This window comes from Furipterus horrens, unplaced genomic scaffold (genome assembly GCF_987537825.1).
Source record: "Furipterus horrens unplaced genomic scaffold, mFurHor1.1.pri manual_scaffold_4, whole genome shotgun sequence".
NCBI classification, from domain to species: domain Eukaryota; kingdom Metazoa; phylum Chordata; class Mammalia; order Chiroptera; family Furipteridae; genus Furipterus; species Furipterus horrens.
Genome location: NW_028327174.1, coordinates 42,435,648 through 42,462,039, shown reverse-complemented (window position 1 = coordinate 42,462,039; position 26,392 = coordinate 42,435,648). Strand labels below are relative to the sequence as shown.

Sequence of the window (26,392 nt, the reverse complement as noted above, 5' to 3'; positions counted from 1 at the left end):
TCTTATTTTATTCTTATCAAAAAAATGAGAAGCTATTTTTGAAAACAGAACCAATTTTTAGATCTCCTTTAGAAGTCAGTATGAAAACAATCATTTATTGTGTGCCTTTTTTCAGAGTAGTAACATATTAGTCTCTCTGGGAATATCACAGTGTGTATTGATAGTCCTGAGTGATTTTATAAAATATGCCTTCAGCCCTGGCTGGTGTGGCTCAGTGGACTGAGTTCCGGCCTGTGAACCAAAGGATCACAGGTTCGATTCCCAGTCAGGGCACATGCCTGGGTTTGCGGGCCAGGTCCTCAGTTGGGGACTCACAAGAGGCAACAACACATTGATGTTTCTCTTCCTCTCTTTCTCCCCACTTTCTCCTATCTCTAAAAATAATTAAAATAAAAGCCTAAGTTTTAAAAGAAGAATAATAAAATAAAATATGCCTGTAGCCCTCATACTGATTGTGGTGTTAAATCTTATCTATACACTTTTTCCCTTTCTGTAGGATGAAAAAGTCGTGTTTGTAGTACCTTAAGATGAGAAATATTTATGCTATAAATGTAGGTGTTATGCCTTCCACTGGTGAGGTGAGATTTCTTTACTTCCAAAAAGTAGGTCTAGTTCTGGACCCACACAGAAGGAGCAGAGTAGACACAGAGCAGTTGCCTATAACTCAGAGTGTTTCTTTGTGTGCAAGCTAGGCAACTGCTTCAAGTGGGCAATTTAGTCTGACCCTTTTCATTACCCCTGTGAAAAACTGGCAGTGCGGTAGTCAGCCGTGGGTTTATTCTCTTCCTTGAGGCACATTCAGGAAGAGTTTCTGTTTTCTGTAAAGCAGTAATAAAACATCAAGCGAGACATAAACTTCTTGACACAGATTTTTCACAGGGAATGTATAGCATTCATTTGAAGTTCTCTTCGTTGCACTGTGGAAAGTACATGTGAATTTTAGTTTTACTCAGGAGCAATTAATTGTAGTTATAGTTTGTGTGATGTTAACAGGGTTTGAGGCCCATAAAGGGAAATTTGACCAGAATATCTCAGAACCATTCCAGAGACTGATTCATTTTTATTTCTCCCCCGTGGAATAAGTTATTTCTCACAAAAACACTAACTCATGTGGACTGAATAGCTGATCAAAATGCTATTATTATACAAACTTTGTGTATTAACATCCACCTTAATCATCTTAACCTCCCCAAATCCATGGGCCCGTGTTACAGTCCCTCTAACTCAGGCTCCCCTATGGGGGTAAACAGATTCCGTGCCTCTTCCCATATTTCGTTGTGCTGAGATGGCAGGATAAAAGATAATAAGGCACTATTTCCATCAGAAAAAGTTCAGTTTGTGGAAGAGAAAAATGTTTTACATAATTGCCTATAATTTATATTTTAACCCAAAGGGAAAGAATTTTTTCTTTTTGATTCTTGACACAATAAAATAGAAGATTCTGTCATTTTAGAAGGATGCCATCATTTTTTAACATTGATTTTAAACTATGTGGAAGTGCCTAATGTGGGTGATAATATCTCAAAGCTCAGCATGCCTTAAGTATTCCCTATTGTTAAGGAGCTGATGATACAACCCTGTTCTTCATTCCCCTGCTTTTCACTTGGTCCATGTCTTGTAACTTGTTTTTTCTCCATATACATTTATATTTGCAGTTACCAGTTTTTGTGGAAACTCGTCTCGCCTTGGCAATTGGCATTCACGTCTATGTCAATTCTATGATAACTTTATCTTAGAAAATTTTTTTTTATGGTATTGAACATTGAACTTGCATGTAGATTAATAAAGTCTCTGACTGCCACAGATATTACAAAATATACTGTTCATTTTTATAATTATCAATGTCATAAAGTCATGGCAGTAGCTCAGTTGAGAGTCAGAATTTAATTGTTTAAGCTCTTTATTATCCTTTTCTTTCATTTTGACTTTTATATTATAAACCCATGCTTATTAGTCTTATCAAATTAAGAATAAAAGTTCTTTCCTAGGAAGAACTTATTACCGTTTTCTAATTCATCCACTGAAAAACAAAGGAAATATTTTTTTATACTTATTAGTATTTATATACATGTTTATCTTTGTGGAGCCTAAATTTTAGCTTTTCCTGATCTTTTTATCATTGTCTAATTGATATGTGATTATGTCAATAGATATCTTCACAAAAGTTCAGTGTAAAATGATAAACATTTGAAATGGAAGATAGTAATGAAGATAGTAATTCACCTCCAAAACAACAAATGTAGGCCTGTGTAATTGGATTTCGCAAGAATATGTATTATCCTCATTCACATATGCTATACAATTGTATACAGTACTATTGATAAACAAAGACAAATAAATTAAAGTATAAATTTCTTAGCAATTAGCATGTATAACATTGACACGGATACAGTTCTTCGTTAAACTTATCTTCGTCTTTCATTGTGTGTGTGTTAGCTTGCTATATATCAGTGGTTCTCAACCTTCCTAATGCCGTGACCCTTTAATACAGTTCCTCATGTTGTGGTGACCTCCAACCATAAAATTATTTTTGTTGCTACTTCATAACTGTAATTTTGCTACTGTTATGAATCGTAATGTAAATATCTGATATGCAGGATGTATTTTCATTGTTACAAATTAAAGATAATTAAAGCATACCGATTAATCACAAAAACAATATGTAATTATATACGTGTTTTCCTATGGTCTTCGGCGACCCCTGTGAAAGGGTCGTTCAACCCCCAAAGGGGTTGTGACCCACAGATTGAGAACCGCTGAATAAACTTCAGAAATCTAACCAGGCTAAATTAACATTCCTGCTCGTTGTACTTGGAATTCCAACCCATGTACCAAAGTGGATGTACATTGTTATGAGAATTGCCAGTGGTCAGTGCAACTGCAGGAGCATTGTAAGAGGAGTTAGATGTCTGTACTTTTTTATATAAATATCTATTCTATTTATATCCAAAGGCTACCTTATTTTACTTAATACCTAGATTGTTGAAAGGTATATCAGTGCAATAGAGAAACTCACTATTTTAAAGAGCCATTCATGTAATTGTTTTCAAGTAATAACTCCTTTTTAGTTCCTGAAACCACCCATTGCTAAACCCATTGACTCTTAGGGTGTTACGGAAGGTTTTCCAAAGCTGGGCAGAGAGGAGCTGGTAGGAATTAGACAGACCAAGGCAGGGGAAGGCAGCATTCCAGTCAGGTAGAATAGCATGTGTGTGGAAACAGGCAGCAACTTAATATTTTCTAAAAACTACAACTATATGATATTCTCTGGTTTCAGATACTCAACTTCACAGAATTCATATTTTTCTTTCATTAAACTTTGTGCCTTACATGCGTAACATTTTGCAGATGACATGAGGAGCAGTTGTTTTAAGCTCTGTGACGAAGGCCCTGGCAGGAAGAGAAACAGCCTACTAGTGCAGAGGCGGGCGGGCTGTGGGCTGCGGGATCTGCAAATGCCTGTGGTGGGCTTACGAGAGCTGTGTTGGCTCTTCAGCTCTAAAGGGTCTAAAACTGTCTCTCTTCTGCTCCCTTTTCCAGGCAGGGGGGCTTGCTTGTCAGCCAGTGTCAACTTCCCCATTGAGCATCCATTCCCTCACCTGACCCAATCACCCTCCTATCCCCGTCCTCTGCTAGACAGGTGGCCAGGTGGCCAGCTGCACCAGGAGTCACCCGAGTTGGTGGAGGACAGCAGCAAGGCCCTGCCCCGAGGTGGCCTGTGCTGTGGTGGCTGCGGAGGATAGAGACCCTCTGCGCCTCCTTCCTTCCACAGCTGTGCTCCAGGTGTCCGTCATCGGCTCCTTGAGAAGTTTAAAGAGCAGGCCCTTTCCGGCAGGTTTGGCCATCCCTGTGGCAGAGGGGCTGGTGCCTCTGGAGAGTAGACCCTGGGTCAATGCCTTTGGTTCCCAGGGAAGGCTCCTAAGGTCGTTCTCTGTCAGCAGATGTTGAATGTCAGGCAGATTTTGGGAAAACAGATACGGCCTCTACTTCTCTTCAGGAAACATGGGATGAGCTCTATGCAAAGGCAGGAAATGGTCAGAAATAAAAGTAAAGAGTCTGTTGAGAATTTAAATTACAAGTAGTCATGTGGACCAGCAATACAGTAATGATTTTGAACTCCCTCATTTAAAAAATAAGGTGAAGCTATTAAGATTGTCACCATCAGATTTGTATTTTACACAAATCACACTGGCAACAAAGTGGAGATAGTGGATGAGCAAACCTTTAAGAGTCTATATGGAGATCTGAAGTGGAGGGATGTGATACTGTAGGGCCTTGGTGACTGGAATGACTTACAACTACCCAGTTTTTATGGCTTGTCTTCTGAAACAGAAATTTGTATCTTGAAAGCAGGCATTATGTTTCCTCACTTTCTCTCATTTTTCCTTTGCTCTTTTTCTTACAATCCTAGCAACTAACATCATGTCTTATATAACGTTTCCTGATTTAAGCAAGTACTAAGAACTGATGTGTGCATGATTGTACATTTTCCTCTGTAACTGCAATAATTACATGAACTCACTTGGAAATCAGTAAGACATTTTTCAGTCAGTCTTATGCCTACCTAAGCTAACTGAAGGTTCTCAAGTCCCTTGCGATTCCCTGAACCACTCTTTGAGTTACTGATAATGCTTCATTTCTACTTGATGAGAGTCTTACATTTGGCTTTCAGCATGTGTCTATTTTGTTCTGATAAACTCAAGTTGAATTAAATTATAAGGATGATGTGGAAAGACAAGAATCTAAAGATCTTAAACTTCAGAACTAAAGCCAGATTATACATACTGAAAACAAAAACAGAAGAAAAAATATTCTCTGGAAGAATATTTTTTTAAAAATTCATCAGACCCTGAAGTTTAACCAGGAGAAAATAAAAAAGAGGGTGATCACCATACAATTCTGAAAGTACCTTAGGATCTACAAGCCCTTTGAACATTAAAGTATTAAAAGAGAAAAGCAACAGATTGAACATATTCCCAGAAAAAGCTAAGAAATTTACAGATAAATGAAACCCAAATAAACATGAATGTATAAGACTCCAAGAAAGACAAACATGGTAATTATCCTGTCAGAGAGAAATTGTAGCACTATAGAAAGAAATTTCACTGCTCAGTGACCCTAAAAGGAAGAGGCACAAAGGAACAATTTACCACCTCAATCAGAGATGTACTCAGGTCAGATAGATACAGTCATGAGCACATCAAAAAGCAGAATAACGAAACAAAATAACCTTGATAAGCTAGCACACTCAAGATCATTGTCATTACTGAGCTCAAGTCTCACAAATGAGGCCGTGCCAGCCACAGAGGCTCAGCCATCCTTAGGTGGAGAACATTAAAGGACCGAGGCATTAACTTTGAGATTTTTCAAGTCACCTTTTCTGGTGTCCAAGTAACTTGAAGGAACCAGTGTGCTTGCTAAATGTCCTGTTCACCACACTAGACTTGGACAGAGGTGCTAGGAGAATCAGCATTACTAATATGCAATCATATGAACACAGACACATTATTAGGGACTCTTCCCCACTTTTCATTCATTTCTTTCACTCTACATTACTGAATGCTAACCATTTACCAGCTATTGTGCCAGCTGTTAAGGAAACAAAGCATGAGAAATAGTCCCTTGTCTGGAGTGTTCAATATCTTAGAATGGCTTTTATTTGCATTTTGAACCAACACTCAAGTCTTGTATCTTTAGAGAGTGACGAGACTTGAGTAGAAGCTTATATTTCAGTTATATTTAGAAATGAGCAAAAGTATGTCTTAAGCATTTGAAAAAATATTCTTGCATCAATTAGGGATTGTCTTTGGCTGCATACCACAAATGAACCCCAAATAACTGGCTTAAAAAGAAAGAAGTTTCTTTCTCATGTAAAATAAATTCAAAGGTAGGACTTTTGGAGCAAATGGGCTGGGCTTAATATCCTCGTGGGTCCAGGCTCCTATCTTTTTGTTATGTCTATACTGCATCTGTATTTTTCTTCCCAAGTTCACATGGTGGCTGTAGAAACTCCACAATCAGGTCTGAAACAGGCAAGAAGGAGAAAGTAGAAGCATTGCTTCCTACCTAAATCAGCTCCCTTTGAAGTTTTCCTGCAATCCCACACACTACTTCCCATTACAGCCCCATGGCCATGTGTAGTTGTAATGGAGACTGGGAAATATCTTCTTCTATTCAGTGGTTGACAGAGGAAGGGGAGACCACAGTGTTCCCATTTAAAAAAAAAAAAAAAGGATTCTCTTAACAAAGGAGGAAGCAAGAAATGGATATAGGGATAGATTACCAGCAGTGTTTTAACACAACAGTAGAGATAGGCAGTCTGTTAACTTTGTGGGACATTTATGAGTGGTTCTGCTTTATAGCAGAAAGGATGAATTAATTGACCAAATATAGCTCTACCTACTTTTATGGTTTAGTTCTCTTTAATAGTGATTAGAAGTGTAAGATAACAAGAAATATGGCCCTCTTAAATAATTTATTTCCAGCTTTGAAAAGGAGAAAGAATCTTTTAAACACGTTGCCCTATTTCTTTGGCTTTGTAAACCAGTTCAGTAGCTGCCCTTTGTCCTGTTTGTTCAAAATGAGTGTTTTGACTAAATGAGTGATTTGTTTATTCAAAAGGAGTACTAGTTACGGCAGCCACCATTTATTGTCTAGTTGCCATTGTGCCAACCAGTGTGCTAAGAGCTTTACATCAATTCTCTTTCAACCCTCAGCAAAACTGAGGTAGGTGCTGTTATTTCCCCTATTTTACCAATGGCCCTGAGGCTTAAAGAAGTTATGGCAATTTTAGAAAATGATGTGGCATAGCGGACAATAGAACTGAGCTTTTCTTAAGATCCTAGCTCTTGACCACTCTTCATTCTGAAATTTTCCAGCCAGGCTGTAGGATGCTCCTGCTGTCCAAAGGGTGCATATGCCCTCTGGTAAGTGAAAAATAATTCCTTATGACTAAAGGCCATTTTGGTCATTCAGTCATTCAGTAAAATTGAGATTGTTTTTCTGAGAAATCTTTTTTATGTGTGTGAGTTATAGTTTATTTGGGACTTAAAGAGAATTTAAAAAAAAAAATTCTTGTTCATTTACTTTTATTTGCCTGTATTGACTCACAGCTCAAATTTTATTTTGTCATTTTAAGGATCATCATAGAACATTTTTTAATATAAAAACAAGTGCTTAACCTAAAGTTAAATCATTCTAAAATATTTTAATCATTGACCACCTTGGGTTTCCTTAGAGCCAAATGATCTTAACTACATAGCTTTGAAAATGAGTATCTTTCTGATCCAAGTTAAATTGTGGTTTTTCTTTTGCTTTGTTCATTTTGGGTAAGTGTTTTTAAGGACTTTTTCACACAGGTAGATGGATATGAAAAAAGTAATGTAAGACAAGAAGCAAATATAACAAAGAAATCCCCTTTAAGCAAATTAGACTATATGTGTACGCTCAAACGAGGAAATGAACACCATGAAAGCTCTTCTGTTCTTAGCTTCCTCCTCCAGTTGTGGAGATGAATTATACTGGTGAACCTGGTTGTAAAGAATAATATCTGTGCTCATACTAGTATTTTGGTGGCACCATCCTCCCCCGACCCCACCCAGTAAATCAATTTATTGATTTCTTTGGTTTCATCCACCTTGAATTCTTTCGAATTTCATGAAATCCTGTCAGTGTGGTAGGTTCCAGTTGTCGTCGTCAGCAGCCGTCCGTCTCGAGAGACGATGGTGTAGCTTCTTAAGAGTCTATCTGCACCGCCGAGAATGGCTGTGCAGTCCGACTCGGGAGTGACACGGTATCTGTCTCCTCCCGTGTTGAATCGACATCTTGCGATGACGCTGGAGTGTCCTCTCCAGTGAAGCTGAAGCTACAGAGCCTGGGCAGGGTGATATGGAGGGTCTGCTGTTGCCCATGCAGCAGACCCCCCCTCTCTTCGCAGCTGAAGGGTCCAAGGGAAAGACGGAGTCGATACAGCTTGGCTTCAGGTGCGCCGCAGGAGTTGCCGGTGTTGACTACAACGTCAAACCGCCTTAGGGACTCCGGCTCCGGATTTTCTGTCGGGGTTTACTCCCTTAGCCTTTCCCCTGAAGAGGTATGCCGCAAGGCAGCGGAGGTTTTTTGGAGTCAGAGTTTTCCTTCTCTGATAGTTCCAGTTGTAAGAGCACATGATTACATGAAATAGAATTACAGGCGTCAAAGGACATGATGATATCCAGGGGGATGACTTCCAGGTTATCTCATTTCATCTTTTATCACACAGAACATCTTCCAAATCAGAATCTTTCTGGGTCTCCAGGGGCTGATGGTTTCTCTCACTCTCCAAGCAGAACTTACTTTGTCCTTCACATTCAAACATTTCGTTTCCTATGAAAATTGAAAAGCCCTCCAAGTGCCCGTGGAAGAACTGATAAGCAAAGCCATATATGCCAAAATAGATTTTTCCTTTTGATTTTGTTTTCTCTGTGGGAAGTATTTACAGTCTGGTAGGCGTGCAGCTGGAGGATGTCAGGTTTGATGAAAAATATAAAACAGACTTGGTCTCCAGATTTCCTTCTTTGTGCATAAGGCCACACTTGGATACGACTTAAAAATTGAACAGTCGATTATCAAAACAAACAAATGAACAAAAATGCATCCCCAAAGAGAGGCAATTTTAAGAAGTGTTTACATAGATAGGTTAAAAAAAACTATGAAGTTCTCATTTTAAAACAGCCTATATATTTTTTGCATTGACATAAAGAAAATATATTAAAGTCAGTGTGACTGTGCATTCAGGAAGAATGCAGACACTGTATATTCACATTTGAACTTGTGATTCTCCAGACAGAAAAAATTAATTGATTCAGAATAAAAGTTGATTCCCAGTTCCAAATGTATAATCTATAAATCATTTGTAAATTATTATCAGGTGTTTTTTTTTTGTTTTTGTATTTTTTTTAAGTCATGAATTTAAGTAAGTACATATTAAAACCACAGCCTTTTTATTTAGTTGTTCTGAGGAGGAGTATTTTAAAGCATATTTTGGTGGAGACAAAATCTCCATAATATTTCAAGGGAAAATTAACTGTTTAAGAAGATAAGTAAACTTTTCCTTCCTGATTTTCTTACTTTCATTTTAACCTGTCAAATGAAGAAAAAATGTAATTTCTGAAGTCCATGAAAGACTCAGACCCAGAGCTGAGTTTACACCTCTCTTGCCCCTCTCAGGGCCCCTGAAGTAGCATTGACATCTGAGGTCATGATTCAGGATTCAGATGTGTTTACAAGAGTTTGGTCTTCATGGGTACTGAATACGGACTGCTTCAGTAACAGACACCTTGCTTTCTGAATGATTTATTTATACTTCATATGTTAAACAGATGAATGTTATCGCTCCTGAAAAGGATACTCTGTTGCTTTTAAACATGTATTTTCTCATTCTGGAAAGTTTCAGAATGGGGAATATTTGTGGTTATCATTTCTATGTATGGAAATACATTTATGAGCTGCTCATTATTAAAGATTTTACTGTTATATTTTTAAAAGTTTCAGTGAACATTGATTTGGCACCAATATATTTAAGTTCTCAGCTTTATATTTAGAAAACTTTACATAAATTCATTAGGTCATGTTCAAGAAAGCCTAAAGAGCAAATCATGAATAAGAAATAGCCATTTCTAGAAGTTGTTCCTTTTTTTAATGTCATTTGTTAAAGCCACAGTTATGTTATGTGCTCTCTGTAAAAGGTCAATTAGCAGATTACTCAGGATATTTAAAGTTTTCTGTTACCTTCTAAATGTCAAGTCAGAGTTAGAAATGCTGTTACATTTGGGAGAATTTTGCCATAAAATCATCTATATGATGAAAAAATTTCTAGGTCACAGATAAGGGTTGGCCACGCCAGTTCCCAAACAGCAGCCCACTCCCCGGGATGGCAAGGCTTTGAACACTTTTGAATACTTGACCTCTTTTACTGAATGAGTCCTATGAACTAGTTTGGCGGGATATTATGGAGTAGTAGAAAGGACCATTTTCATGCTTTTTTTAATATGGGAGAAGCTTAAGCCTGCACATAAACTATGGGGTAAATTCTGGGAGAGGTTTGAAAATATAAAGAAGGAAATAACGAATTGGAGAAGGTTAGGGTTAGGGTTAGGGTCAGTCCTGGTGAAGCCTGTAGGGGTTGAGATTAAAAGCCCTGGTAAAGGGATGATCTTTGAATACCCTTTTCCGAGCCTGGAAGAAAAGAGGTGGGTGTAGATGGCTTTGTTCATGTCTGAGTTGAAAGCTGAGAAAATTCATGCGTAGTCCCTTCAGTTTTCACTGTGAAGTAAGACAAGGCCATCTTCTAAGGGATCTGTTGGGGAATAAGGATTGGGGTTGGAGGAGAGTTGTGGGTTATGTGGTGCGTTAGTTGTGGGAGCGGGGGATGTCGCTGATGAGGCCCAGGTAAGAGTTTGTGGAGGCAGTTGAGGCTTCAGCTGTGGCTGAGTGCTCAAAGGCACACTTTTATCGGTATGCCGGGTTGTGTTGATTCGCCACCACACAGAGCATCCTGGAGGGGAGAGGAGGGAAGCATAAAAGTTTTGGGGCTGTCTATACAGTTACAGAAGGACTTAAATACAAAGACTTTGACGATCTGGTGAGAGTAATTAAAGGGATTTACCCTGACAGTTTGACAGAGGACGCACAGCCGTGAAATGAGTGAAGGATCAGGAAGAAAGCACCGTGGAAGTTCTCTGCGGCAGAAGAGCAGCTGACCTCACTCGTAAGTGAGGAAGCCAGAGGCCTTGAAGGAAAGGAGTTACAGATCTGCATAGGGGCTGTATAGGTGTTCTGGATCAGGGATCAGTAATCTTCCTCTCAGTAGTCAGATAGTATACATCTTTGGTTTTGCAGGCCATATGAGTTCTTTTAGAACTTCTCTTCTCTGCCCTTGAAACTTGAAGGCAGTCACAGACAGTAGGTAAATGAATGGACATGGCCGTGTTCCCTTAAAGCTTTGGTCTGGATTTGTCTCAGAGGCTGTAGTTTGCTGACCCCTGTTGTAGATGATGATCATTTTCAGGATATAGACAAAGTGGAGGTGAAGACTGTTAGAAACCAAGGGCTAAAATGTGTTAGGATTAGCTTAATTACTATAAACCATCGAGATCTAACAGATAACTGGAAAACATGTCACATGTCACCACCAAGAGAAAACACATTTTTCTTAGGTGCACAAGGTGCACTCAGGAAAGAAGGTATGCCAGGCCTTAAAACGAACCTCGGTAAATTTAGAAAGGCCTGAAGTCATACCAAGTATGTTCTCCAGTCACAATGGAGTGAAGTTAGGAAACACTAAAGGAAAAAAAAATAGGAAATGCACAAATATGTGAAAATTAAATAACACACTCCTTAATTCAAAGGATCAAAGAAGAAATCACGAGGGAAATTAGAAAATACTTTGAGAGGAATGAAAATGAAGACACAACATATCAAATATGGGCTGTAACTAAAGCATTGCTTTCAGGGAAGTTTATAGCTATAAATTCTATGTTAAAAAGGAAGAAAGAGGTCAAATCGAAAACCTCATCTTCTACCTTAAGACAGTGGGCATGTAAGAGAAAAAAAGGACAGTTAACAGAAGGGTCTGAAATGGCCTAAAGAGATGGAATGGGATGAAAGTCTACAGAGAGCAGGTAGTCTTAGGTTAAGAGCAGGTTTCTCTTTGTAACTGGAGCGTAGAAAGTAGGATGGTTTAAATGTTTGCTCTAAGATGATGAAGTTCCCATCTTTACCACTTTCATCTCTTTTTTCTCTAAAACTGGAATTGAGATCATTTGTAGAGAGTAAAAGGAAATGGAGCATTAGAGATTTGAAGAATAGCCCTTGCTTAGGGTGGCTGAAACAGTCCTTGTGTGGAGTTGGCTAGAAAAAACTATTGAGAATTGCAGGGTGTTGAGGAACCTTTTGAGACTGGTAGTAGTGCATTAGAGAGGAACAACTGTTGCAGGATTCTTTCGGTTGCATTTGGGTGTATGGGTGAAGGCACAGAAAAGGCAATTGTTTGCATTTGTATATGGCTAGGATTGGGGCTAGATGGGTGTGATGGAAAGATAAACGGTCAGCGAAATTCAGGATGTTGAAACGATGGGCCATGGTCTACAAGTTCGATAAGGGTGGAACTAAAGAAAGAAAAAAGCTACTAAATAGGGAGCAAGTAGGGGAGCAGTTAGCTGGGGGTCACAAGAAAGTCTAACACAAATCATATCCACCAGTGTAAGGAACCTGTTTTGTTCATAGATGTGTCCCTGTCCCTGAAATAGTGCCTGGTACATAGGAAGTGTAACATTTATATCTGTTGAATGAGTGATAATGGCAGAGCAGGGATTGTTTACTAAGCAAGCTGGAAGAACGGGAGATGTGATCGGGGTTGGGTGCTTGAATGAGTGATGGAGGAGGCAGAGCATTATGGGTAATACCCCATATGTCTGACATGTATATGTGGTATGTTCTCTGTAACTATTAGCTTTTATCGTTCTGTTTCTTGGCCTTTTATAGGAAATACTTATTTTTTAAAGAAGTAGAGTCATTTCTCTGAATATGTGGGAGTTGATCTTTCCCAAATAGTACCATTTAAAGCCATTGGAACAATCAGGGTTGTTAGAGAGACCACTTCATATGGGCAAAATAAACAAACTACTTGTAAGAATTATTATCTGCCTTTCCAAATTAACCTAGTGTAGTTCTCAAAGCCAGAAGCTCTGGGGACTATTCATGCTTTCTATTGCTTTGTTTATTTTGCTTACCACAGATGTGGATGGTTTTCTATTTACAATACTTTATCAACTCTCTAAAGTGCATTGACCTTTCAATAGGCTTTTGAAGGCCTCTTTTCTGCTTTTAGTACAGGGCTGAAATCTCATTTAAAAATAGGGTGGCTGTTTGCAAAGGAAAAGTGGCAGAGGGAAGCTGAAATAATAATTATATAATTTTAAAACAATGCCATTATTTTTCCATTTAGCTAAATGAATCAAAGAAGTATTTTTATTTTGAGTCAGGATTCACATCTTTTCCAGACAACTTACAGTTGCTCTTCCCTTGTTGGTCCCCCATACTCCATCGTATAATTACTTGTACACAGTAGATATTTAAAAGTCTGTACTGACTGATCTTTAATTGTAAAATAAGGAGGTCTCTGAAGTGCCCTTCCCTCTACCTCTTTGTCTGGTGAGTTTCTTTTATGATCCAATTCAAATAGCACCTCTGAAATTATCCCCAGATCTTACAGGCAAATGAGCATCCCTCTGTCCTTAAGAGTAGTTTCTCTTACACTGCCACTAGTTACTGCGTACCTGTCTCTCACCCTTGCCTTTTATCTCCCAAGGAGAAGGGTCTCTGTCTTATTTTAGTATCTCCAGTGCCTGGTGTGGCCTGCCATGTATGAGCTGCTTCAGAATTGTCTGGCAAGTGAGCGTGACAGCAAGAAAACCCGTTTTACAAGCACACCGTGGGCTCAGGTCGGAAAACCCTGCCCTCTATAGGATTTTCCCTGTTTAGAATTTTTTGGCAGCTGGATATTGCAAGAAATTAATTGATTATTGGCTCTGTGATCCAACCAGTAGATGTAATTAACCTAGAGAAAAGTTAGCTTTTTTTCCTACACTAACTGCTTTTAAATTAAGCATTACTCATAACTGATGCTCAATATATATTTGTTAAAAGTACAAGTGTCCACCAAGATGTTAGCAGTGGCCCTGACCAGTGTGGGTCAGTTGGTTGGGCATCATCCTGCAAAGTGAAAGGCCACCAGTTCGATTCCAAGTCAGGGCACATGCCTGAGTTGCAGACCAGGTCCCCAGTTGGGACCCATGCGAGAGGCACTGATTGATGTTTCACTCTATCTCTTTCTCCCTTCCTTCTCCTCAATAAATAAATAAATAAACAAACAAACAAATTAATTAATTAAAAGAGGTTAACAATGACTATTATTTGAATGGTAGTATTTTTGTTTTTTTAATTTAGATATAATTTGTTTCACTCTTTGAATTTTTGTGCTTCAGAATATATATAGGAAAAATATAACCAAGGTGGCTGTGGTGGTTCCAGCAGCAGCTATGGCAGTGCCAGGGGTTTTAATTACTGCCAGGAAACAAAGCTTAGCAGGAGGGGAGAGCCAGAGAAGTGACGGGGAAGCCACAGGTTACAACAAATTTGTGATCTCAGCCAAGCACAGTAGTGGCGGGGCCAGCTACTACACAGAAGACATGTTTTAGACAACGCTCATGTGAATGGGCAAAACCTCAAGGACTGTATTTGTGACTAATTGTATAACAGGTTATTTTAGTTTCTGTTCTGTGGAAAGTGTAAAGCATTCTAACAGAGGGTTTTTAATGTAGTTTGTTTTTTGCACCCATGCTGTTGGTTGCTAAATGTAATAATCGTATCATGGCGCTGAATGAATGTCTTTTTTTAAGAAAAGAATATATATAGGAAAAGTATATTTTTCATATTTAAAAGATGTGGTACATGATAAAAACAAGAAAAATAAATGCTTTGGCATAAATTTGGAACCAGTTAGCTGAGTCAGGATGGGCCATTCCATGCTTTGAGAACAAATCTCAGTGGCTTTGAAAAGCATAGTTGACTTACTGCAGGTTGACTAGTGGCTCAAATCTAAGCCTCCTCCATCTCAAAGTGGATTCTGAAGGTGCTGCAGCAGGAGAGGGAGCAGTGGGAGAGGCCTGCCAGCCCTCACCTGCCTCATCACCTCACCTGTCACTGTGCCATGGCCAAAACCAGTCTCATGGACCCACGCTTTTTGCTGCAAAGTAGAGTGGAAAGTGCAGGGGAGCACCAGTTGTTGCTACTAACACAGCTGTAACTCTTTCCATTTCACAGTTACTGTAATGAATGTATGTTGGATCCAGACTGCGGTTTCTGCTACAAGATGAACAAATCAACCATCATTGACTCCTCCTGTGTTCCAGTTAATAAGGCATCTACAAATGAGGCAGCCTGGGGCAGGTATGTCAACTCCTTACGTACTGGAGGGATATGCAGTAGAATTTCAGGAGGCCTGAGTTTAAACTTACAGAGTGGCTGCACTTAGTGTGGATAACTGCATTTCTTTTGAACTGGTCTTTTTAAACGATCTTTTAAACTTTGCAGCACATACTGAGGAGAGTGGGTCTAAAGCATTGCAACAGTGTTTCACAGACTTAGAGAAGGAAGCACTCATACCTAGAGGTGAGAAAATCCAGATTCCAGATGCACCTCTCCCCTAGGCTGTAGGTGTCTGAATCTTGAGGCAGGGGTTCCTGTATTTGGCGAGGCATTTTCTTCCCCATCGCACATTGTTTTACTGCACCAGAGATGTTCAAACTCCCGAACTTAAGTGAAAGACAGAAAATTGTCGAGTCAAACAAATGAATGTAACTTTAAGTTCTTTCATGAAACTATTGTTTTCTTAGAGAGTGCTTTCCTAGAGTTTAATGAAATTTAGCAAAATAAGGATAAAAGTTGGTAATCCTAGCATGTAACCAGTCTGGAAAGCTATAAATCTTTCTCTTTTGGACAGATCACATTGGTTTGTAGTAGGCAAATGAATGAAATATTTGTGTAGAACCAATATTCCCCACATTTATGAACTAATGTGTTCATATCCATGGTCACAGAAAATATGTAAATATTATTTGGCATGGCTTTGACCTCTTCTGTGTTTTAATTTCCCATAAAGTGAATAATATGTTCTTATCCTGTCTGCTACATAGTACTGATGAAGGTAATGAAATCTGTAATAAAGTACTTGTACCTCCTAGGAACTATAAAGTATACAATTGCCATTGTTAATCATTATCCTGTTATCATTAATCATTTTACTAAGGAATTACTCCAAAGAAGTGGAAGTAAATTATATGACAGTTGAGTGAAAACCCAGACCATATTTTAAATACACTAATTACCAAAAAAAAGTATGTAAAAGAAATTCAATTATTATTTAAAATTAAAGCTTTAAAAGAGCTTCTTTTAGAAATACCCAGTGTATAATTCTCATTAGCCAAGCTTCATTAGGGAGTCAATTGACTAAATATTTCTGGAAGTAATTGTTTCTAATTTTAATCTTTATGATTCCTTTTTCAATGCAAAAAACCCTGAAAGTTTCTAGTCTAGAATTATGAACATATTATGAAATCCATGTATGTCGCTTCCTGTATTTCTCAGAATTAACTTCTAAACTTATTAGAAATGTCTACTAATGGAGAGGGGACACTAAAATTAGACATTTCTCTTACTCTCAAAAGGTCTAGAGGCCAAGGGATTTAAAATAGGAGTTTTGTTCTTACTTTTGCAAATAACAAAGTATTGAATATATAACTCCTTAATAGAAATGTATATTCTTTTACTGCAGCATATTCTTATATTTTATTTATATTTTGTATTATTATTCCTTGACTGACCACACTACTAGAGAAAAGTGAGGCACAGGTAACACTCAAGTAGGAAATATTCAAAGAACTAAATACAATATATGAAGAAATTTTATGTTTGTAGAATATTCTTAGAAAAAAATATTTTCTTTTTTCTGTGCTGAGCAATGTTGGTTGCCTCACTCTGTGCTAGGAAAAAAAGAGAAAAAGGAAGGATGTGTTCATCATGTAAAATTTCTACAATAGAATATCCATTTGTAGTTAAATAGCATTCACTATATGTTTGTTTATTAGTTGGTTGATAGGTTTTATACAAGTACCTAGAACGGAATTCTCAGGGCAAAATCTACAGTTACCTTGGATTTACATCTGAAATATGCGATTTATAGATATTTCAGGGTCAAGTGTTACGGCAGTTCATAGCCACATATTCTTACCTCTATCTGTAGCTGTTTCCTAAAAAGACACCAAATAGAATGATAATGCCATTAATGATGGAGATGGTTTGATGATCCTCATAAACTGTGAATTGTCTCAACATAACGAAAACCACTTGCCCATGTAATCAATTATATTTATGGTTTTATATTTCAGTAAAGTTTCAAAAAATCATTTAGGTCTCCAAAGGAGATCTATAAATGGTGAACAAGTACATGAAAATTGCTTAATATTAGTTATCGTTAGGGAAATGCAAATTAAAACCACAGTGAGATACTACATCATACCCATCAGGATGGCTGCTATCAAAATACAAAATAAAAATTGTGGAGAATGTAGACAGATTAGAAAGTTTGCGCACTATTTATGGGACTGTAAAATGGCTCAGCCGCCGTAGAAGACAGGATGGCAGTTTCCCAGAATTTAAAAATAGAATTATGTATCATCTAACAATTCCATTTCTGGGTATATAACGAAAATAATTGAAAACAAAGTTTTAATGAAACATTTGAATGCCCATGTCCACAACAACACTATTCACAATAGCCAAAAGATGGAAGCAATCCAACTGTTACATAATGGATGAATGAATAAAGAAAATATGATATATACATACAAAGATATAGTATTCAGACTTAAACAAATTCTGGCACGTACTATAATACATCGTGGGTGAACTTTGAAGATACGATGATAAGTAAAGTGAACCAGTTACACAATAACAAATACCCAATGGCTCCACTAATATGAAGTACCCAGAGTAGTCAAATTTATAGAGACAGAAAGAAGGATGGTGCTGGTAGAAGGTGGGGAGTAGGAACTAGAGTAGCTGTTTAATGGACATGGAGTTTGTTTGCAGAATGAAATGAGTTTTGGAGATTGCTTGCACAACATTGTGAATATACTTAACACTATTGAACTGTTCAATTAAAAATTTTTAATGGTTCATTAAGATGGTAAGGTTTGTGTTAAATGTATTTCACCACTATTAGTAATAAAAAAGGGAAACTCATTTAAAAATCATTCAGCATACGTTTAGAAATACAATACGATAAGTGTTGGATAGTCTTCTCCCGCCCATCACCCCCTGTAGTTCCCACATGCATCCCCCACCCATGCAAATACAAATTTAGTTTGGAAATTTTTTTAAAAAGTTAAATTAATTAACAGATTAAGAATAATGGAAAACAGAACATTAAAACTAATGACTGAAAAGATTCACAAGAAGTTAGACCTAGAGCTAAGTTAGCCTATAGAATAAGCAGAGGTTGGACCTTAAAAGATGAGAAAAAATAATGTAAAGCAAGGAAATACTAGAGAGAATTAAAAAACAAAAGTTGATTCTCAGAGAAGAGCCACATAATGGAAAAAACTCTGGCATTACTCTTTAAGAAAGGAGAGAAGGCACAAACTATTTAGAATGGAAGAGAAAGCATGTAAGGACAGATAGTAAAGATTTCAAAAATCATAAGAGAATAAATACTATTGATAATGTCCAGTGCATTTAAAAACAGATTAAATGGACCATTTTCTAGAAGAGAAAAAAAAAAAAAACTTTCCAAAACCAACTCAACACCTCCATGAAGTATGATTTTTTAAAATTTAAATTATACTTTATTGTTTAAGCTATTACAGTTGTCCCAGTTTTCCCTCTTTGACCCCTTCCATCCAGATTCCCCCACTCTCTCAGGCAATCTCTATGCCATTGTCCATGTTCATGGTCATGGATATATATTCTTTGACTACTATATTCTCTGTATTGTTTTTTACATTCCCATGACTATTCTGTAACAATCAGCTTGTACTTCTTAATTCCTTTGCCTTTTTGATGGCAACCATCAAAAAGTTCTCTATATCTATGATTCTGTTTTTATTTTCCTGCTTGTCCATTTATTTTGTTTTTTGTTTTTTTAGATTCAATTATTGATATGTTTTTATTGTCATTTTATTGTTCATATATTTTATTTTCTTCTTACAGAAGACTCTAAACATTTCATATAATAGTGGTTTGGTGGGGATGAACTCCTTTAGCTTTTTCCTGTCTGAGAAGCTCTTTATCTGTCCTTCAATTCTAAATGATATCTTTGCTAGGAAGAGAAATCTTGATTGTAGGTCCTTGCTTTTCATCACTTTGCATGTTTCTTGCCATTCCCTTCTAGCCCTCAAAGTTTATTTTGAGAAATCATCTGACAGTCTTATGGGAGCCCTGCTAAATAACTAACTGCAAAATCATATGATTTTTTATTCCCATTATACAGATGAAGATAGCAGTGCTTAGAGGGTCTGAATGAGTTCTCAAAGTCAAAAAGCCAGTAAGCCCACCCATTTTAGGGAGACAACAATTGGTTAACAGAATGATACACGTTTTAGAGTCGGGCCATTTCAAATTTGAGCTTTTACCATTTATCTCATAAGTTTGGGCCTTTTTCCTCATCTGTAAAAAGGCAATAATGTATTGCTGTGTTGAACAGTATGTTTTTTATGAAGATTAAATAAGACTGTAATCTTAAAACACTTGTAACAATGTTATGCCTTAGGCAAATATAAGCAGAAAATATCTTGTAGTAATTTTTATTTTTATTTTTATTTGTCAGTAACACATTTTCTAGATTACAGTAAGCACTTCCTAACATATAAGTGCATTAGAATACTTTCTATTTATCTGTGTCTTTTTATCCACCTCTACATCACCTCGCTCTGCACACACAAAATCATAAATAATCTATTCTGGAACTTCCAACATCCTGACTCTTTAAAAGTATTGCTAACGAGTGGTACTTTCTTAATGTGCTGAATTAGTATTTGTGTCCTATAATGCAACGTTTTGCTCTGTAATTAGACACACTAAAATAGCTAGATAGATCCCCTATTTGGCAGTCTATTGTTCTTACTCACACTGAATGCCTGGTTTATCACATTCATTCAGCAGCAGTGTTTTTCTCAAAGCTGCACTCTGATACAACCTCAAACCTATTTCTGAGCATCCCACCACCTCCCACACAGAATTCCAGCCAATCCACCCCTTGCTATCACTCTGATATCTGTTCTGATTTCCCCCAGCTGTGCCTTCCCTCATGCTGTGCTTTCAGCCTAGAATTTACCCTCCTTCTTCCTCCTTTTGATCTCTGCCTGACTCCTAACCATTATTTTAGTGCAGATCAGATGTCACTGTTTCCTTGCAGTCTCTCTGATTAACTCCAGAAAAAAAATGCTTATTACTCTCCCCTGTTATCCTCTAGCACTTTCCCTTATAACTTATATGATAATTATATTGTCTTACAGCAATGTGAGTGTGGATGTATCTTCTCTTCTAAATTATAAATTTCAGTGTCTGGATACTGCACTATTTTTAATTCCTTGGTGCCTTGTGCATATCAGGCATTCAATCAATAATTGTTAAATGACGAAGTGGAAAAGGTTACCATCACCAGAAAATATGCAAGGGTTTGAAAGGGCCACAGTTTTAAATAAGAAGATATGGTGTTTCCATCATTTCATTTCAGTTACATCTTCCACATTCATACTTATTTTCAGAAAAGGAAACCTCAAAGAGAAAAAGGATAGTGATGTGATTTTCATTAATAGTGTTAAATGTTTACCTGGTACTAATTCAAACAGTAAAAAAAATGTTAAATAAAACTTAACCATGTACTTTAAGTATGCATACTACATATTGCTTAAAGTCGTGCTACATGAAGAATACTTTTTAAAAATATTGGAAGGAATATTCGCATTTCCTCGAAACATTCACTGGTCTACCAGGGAAGCAACATCTACGGTGCAAGTCTAAGATCAAGTACATTATGAAACTAGGCCAAATAGCAAAATGAGATTTTCCCTTCTTCACCTTTTTTTTTTCAGGCTATGTATCAGTTTTGCATTTAGAAATTTATTTGATCATTAATGAATTATATCAGTATCTTAGCATTCATGTATAGGGTTGATATTTTTATCAGTTATTTATGTTTCAGATTTAAAATGCTCAAGCTATGCTTCTAAATGAATAACAGTATAGTTCACAAGTAATTTTTGCTAGTGTGTATTTCATAGGGAGAATCTAATATAGCCTCTTTTAATCCATTTTGCTTTTTAAAATATACTATATTTTTGCTTGACTAGGAGTCACTATGTTCAATGATTCCCTTTAAGATCTGCAGTTGGATACTGTATATATGTAAGCTTCATCCATACATAAGTAATGTCAGAGATTGCAGGCCTCTGGACTCTTTTTTTTCAAGGCCGTTTGCAACAGCATGGATGGACCTGGAGAACATTACGCTAAGTGAAATAAGCCAGTCAGAGAAAGACAAACACCATATGATTTCACTCATATATGGAATCTAATGAGCAAACTGAACTAACAAGGAAAATGTGGGCAGAATCATAGATGGAGAACAGATGACAGCTGGAGACGGAGCAGGTTAGGGGGTGGAGGGATTGAGCAAAAAGGAAAAAGGACTCAAGGACATGGACAGCAGTGTGCGGATTGCTGGGGGAAGGGGGGTGTCAGGGGGCTAAATGGTGATGGAAAAAATACAATAAAGATTAAGTTAAAAAAATATTCATCAGTTCATGCTTCTCCAAAAGTAGTCTGTAAGTTATTTCTCACTACAGAAGACTGTAAGACTTTTAGTGTAGGGATAAGGACCAAGACTTTAATTACACGTGCTTGGTGAATGTAAAATAACAGTGCGAGTCTTGGTTCATCAAATAGTGCAATTAAGCAACAGAAGATGTGGAACTGCAGAGAGGAAATGAAGTCTAGGAAGGCTGGGATTTGTCAGAAAAGGAGAAGAGGGAACAATGGAGACAAGAGGAAGGAAAGTAGATGGCTGGAGCTGATCCTGGAAGTATGAATTTGGATCAGTGTCAGAGAGTCTCTTTTAGGAATTTTTTGACTTTTTTTTTAGGCACATTTTTAAAGGTGTGGAAAGCATACTGGCAGTGATTTTAGGTGAATGATTTTATGGGATACCAGGATGGTGGTTATGACATTGTATCACATAGTGAGATACTGTTCTCTTTCAAATATCCTAAAATATTAAGAAGAAAGCCAGTTGACACTAGCATGGTGTTAACACATTTTCTAACTAGAAATTAATAACAATGTTGTTTTCATTTCACTTTTATTATAACTCTCTTCTATTCTTGGCAAGTGTGGTTGATTGCATTATTGTTCAACATATCTACTGCACTCACTAGGGAAGGATTTGATTTCCCTTGCCCATTCAATTTTACCCTCACAGCTTGCCCTGGCTAACGAAATGAGAGCAGACCCAATATGTGTCACTTCTGAACTACAGCTTTAAGAACAAGGATTTGCCATGTCTTTTTCCTGTGCAGTAAAGTTGGGAGTGTCCCAGAGTAGAAGGTGTTCCATTACCTTTGGGTACAGAGTAAAGAAAAGATGGAGCAGAACCACAGCTGACCTCAGATGGACCTGTTCCATGGGCAAGAAATTAACCCAGTTTGTGGCACTGGGTTTGGGGCTCTTTTGTTACCTCTGCATAACCTGTTCTCTTCTGACTGACAAAGCAAGATAAGGTGTATTCCATTGTGGAAATGGCACACAATGTTACTTTTCTTTTATTTTTTTTAAGTATATTTTATTGATTAGGCTGTTACAGTTGTCCCAGTTCCTTTTTCCCTTTGCCCCTCCCCCCATGCCTGGTATCCCCATTCCCCTCCAGCAGTGCCCCCTCCATTTTTACGCTTCTTGATCCCTGCACCTTTTCCTCCATCCCTCCTGCCCCACACACACACTGATAACCCTCCATGTGATTTCCATGTGTGGTTCTTTTCCTGTTTGTTTTTGGTTTTTTAGATTCATTTGTTGGTAGTTGTAAGTTTGTTGTCATTTTATGTTCATAGTCCTGATATTTTTATTTTTCTTAAATGTGTCCCTTTAACATTTCATGTAATGAGGGCTTGGTGATGATGAACTCCTTTAGCTTTACCTTGTCTGGGAAGCACTTTATCTGCCCTTCCATTCTAAATGATAGCTTTGCTGGGTAGAGTAATCTTGGTTGTAGGTCCTTGCTTTCCATCACTTTGAATATTTCTTGCCAGTCCCTTTTTGCCTGCAAAGTTTCTTTTGAGAAATCAGCTGACAGTCTTATGAGAACTCCTTTGTAAGTAATTCTCTTTTCTTGCTGCTTTTAAGATTCTCTCTTTATCTTTAACCTTCATCATTTTAATTATGATGTGTGTTGGTTTGGTCCTCTTGGGTCCAGCTTGTTTGAGACTCTCTGCTTCCTGGATTTGTATGTCTATTTCCTGTGCCAAATTTGGGAAGTTTTCCTTCACTATTTTTTCAACTAAGTTTTCAATTTCTTGCTCTTCCTCTTACAATTCTTTATGTTATTAAAGGAAGCTCATTTTTTAAAACTATTACAGTGAAAAGAAAGATATGGTAAGCAATCACAAAAAGGATTACCAAATTCCTTAAGTTTGGAGAATATTGCTACAGATGGTAGGGAGCTATTACAGTTCTCAAGTAGGGGCTAATGTGTTTGACTTTGGATTTAGAAGATAAAATTCTGATAGAAAAGGAAAGAATGATTTTTTAGAATAGGTAGAGAGTAAGGCAAGATATTTGGAAATTCATTAATATAGGAAGGTATGGTGGTGGTATCTGCATTTTAAAATGTTTTTATAAAGACATTTAAAAAGATTATACATGTTGCTATGTATAATGAAGAAAGAACAGCATTAGAAATTCAAATACTCTCAGGAAGTTTCTTGATAGACAGCATGTGTGGACTAAAATCCAGTTATTTAAATCAAAGAGCCACTGCCTTAATATACATCATTTTAGTCCTCAAGTCCTTCTGTTTTCATGGTTTCAGTGCTAGCTTAAAAAAAAAATAAGCAAGATTTTTTTCCCATTATTTATGATCTGGGTTTATAACTTCTACAGTTTGTACAGTTACAGCCATGTTTCATCACTTGAAATTGGCAGAAATCCATAAACCAGTACCAATTAAGATCCTTACTGTTTCAAAATAATGCCGAAACGGCAACCTGGAAGCTGTCAGAACACAATGCTCTGTCCCTGTAATTTCTAGGCATCCTGAGTTCATGGAAACACCTGTCACAGCTTGGTCACTTGTCCTCTGCTATGATAAGTGCCTTCTCATTTCATCTAAGAATTTTATTTTTAAAATAAATAGCTCCAAGGATTAGTCAACTTTATTTTCATTTCAGAGATACATGTGTCCTGGGACCCTCTAAAAATAAAATAAATAAAAATGTATTTTTCCTTTCTGATATATGCTATGGGGAAAAGATTGGATATTAACCTGTTCTTCATGGCCACAGTCACCACACTGTTGTCCATGCCCATGAGTCTTTTCCTTTTTGCTCAGTCCCTCCAGATCATAGCTGGAAATAGAGATTTTTTTCTGAAGTCATTTTGTAGCATTAAAATTTGATATTGTGCTACATGCTATTAAAATATATTCAGTCCTGGCCAGGTGGTTCAGTTGATGGGAGCATCGTTCTATACACCAAAACGTTGCAGGTTCAGTTCCTGGTCAGAGCACATACCTAGGCTGAGGGTTTGATCCCTGGTTGGGGCGTGTATGGGAAGCAACCAATAAATGTTTCTCTCTCACATCAATATTTCAGATGAGGATTTTAAAAATCAAGATGTATAATCTTGGACAGATATATAGAACATTTATATAAGCATACTTCAAAATTTTTTAAAAATGAATGTTCTTGTACACAATACACAAAGAAAAGTATTATTGTGTATAGTGCTTAGAGTCAAGGACATTTGGGAGAGACAGTGTAGGAAAATATGTTGCAGAATGTGCAAATACATAGAGTTTTAAAAATCAACCCTAGCTTTAAAGTTCTAATAACAGAATGCTTGAGAATTAAGTTTGTGGCAAACTGTGGGACAGAGTAGTTCTGATATAAAATATGAACTATAATATTGGCACAATTTTGTTCCAACCTTAAAAAATATTTTTAAATAATGTTTAATTCCCCCATCATGGTGATGTACTTAAACTTTCTATGGCATAACTGAGGGAAAAATCTTCAAACCATAAAATCATTTCTAAATCATTCGTTTGTTTTATGAGCTTTAAAGAATCATGAAAATATATCATATTCTTTATTATTTTTTTAGCTTTACTGAGGTATGGTTGACATAAAAATCATATATGTTTAGGTTGTATAACATGATTTGTTTAAGGTGTACAACACGTTTAATAAAGTAAACATTGTGAAATGTTTAGCACAGTCAAGTTAATTAACATTCCAACACCTCACATAGTTACCTTTTCTAAGTATACAACACAGTATTATAGTACACTTGACAATTTGTTCCGCAAAGGTTTGGTTCTGACACATCCTTCATTCCCTTTTAAAGTGAAGTGAGAACATTTGGCCTGATCTTTGAGCTTCAGAGGTTCCAGACAAGATCCAGGGCATCAACTCTGAAATATAAACTTGTCAGTATTTTTTTTCATAAATTTTAGTTTGTGAAATTGCATTCTCAAAGCCCTTGTGAAACCATTTTATACATTTGTATACAAATTGGTTCTGTGATTTTAAATCATCTGTTTTGTAGCCAAGAAATGTGACTCTAAGCTTGTTCAGTAGTCAATATCAGAAAGAGGCAGGGAGGCTGCCGCTGCTCAGGAAAGTGTTAAATGAATGCAGCAGCCACTAATTGTCTCCTGCTGGTTTGTCCAGTCACCTGTGAGATAAGCAAATCCAGCCCACAGCTTCCTGCTCTCTGCCTGTGTTTCCATAATAATCCGCTCAATGATCTTTCCTTTTTCTGTTCAGCAAACAAAAGTGGGGGAAAGGCTAGGTAACTACTCGATGTGTCCTTTAGTCTAAGACCTTCATCCTGACTTGCCCAGCGAGCTCCAGGTTCCTTCGTGCCTGAGTTACTGAGGAGGTGCCGCTCCTCAACTCCCTTCACTTCACTTTGCCTTTTAATGGTTACTTATGCAGAATGATTTTTTAAAATATCAGTAGTATCTACAACTTGTTCAAAAAAGTTTTAAGTATATTGCAATATATCCGTTTTTAAATACAGTTGTTTCAGACCACTAGCCTATGAGAGTAAAGAATCTGAGAAGATAAACAAATCAGAGGCATTAACAAGCAGATAGAAGGAGTGTAACACAGGGGTGCTGCCTGGAAAGACTTACCATTTAACCGAGGGGCCCCTCTTCACAATAGACCCAGAATCCTACTTCTGCTGCTGCTTCTACTTCCGCGGGCCCAACCGCTGTCACTTTCCCCTGGATTACTACAGAGTTTCCTAACCCGCCTCCCTGCCTCTACACTGGCCCTCTGCACCCTCCCCGCCACAGGTTCTGCACGAAACAGCCACAGTGACCCCTTAACACTGGAAGCCAAATCACACTGCTCTTCTCTTCAGGTCTCTGCGATGGCGCCCCCTGCCACTCCCCCCAACCCACACACACACCTCTTTGATCCGATCTCCCAATACCGTCTTCGTTGATGACTTACTATGCACTACATCCTCTGTTGGTGCTGATACCAGCCGGCTTCCATCTTGGGCTTTCCCCGCTGCC

The 26,392-nt window shown here is 37.4% G+C and overlaps 1 protein-coding gene and 1 long non-coding RNA gene across 2 annotated transcripts in view; one reads left to right on the top strand and one right to left on the bottom strand.

Annotated features, from left to right (window-relative positions):
• The window catches only part of SLC2A13 (solute carrier family 2 member 13), a 293,233-nt gene that overhangs the window by 234,929 nt on the left and 31,912 nt on the right, over positions 1–26,392 (top strand). Inside the window, exon 7 of the mRNA XM_090275514.1 lies at positions 14,860–14,985. Within this exon, the coding sequence (XP_090131640.1) occupies positions 14,860–14,985 (126 nt within the window). The remainder of the gene's footprint in view (positions 1–14,859; positions 14,986–26,392) is intronic.
• LOC150011593 (uncharacterized) lies at positions 3,897–26,392 on the bottom strand. The gene is made up of 3 exons (XR_016510664.1): positions 26,328–26,392; positions 15,202–15,350; positions 3,897–4,014 (listed from the first exon to the last, which is right to left on the bottom strand). It is a non-coding gene; the product is annotated as an uncharacterized LOC150011593 (long non-coding RNA).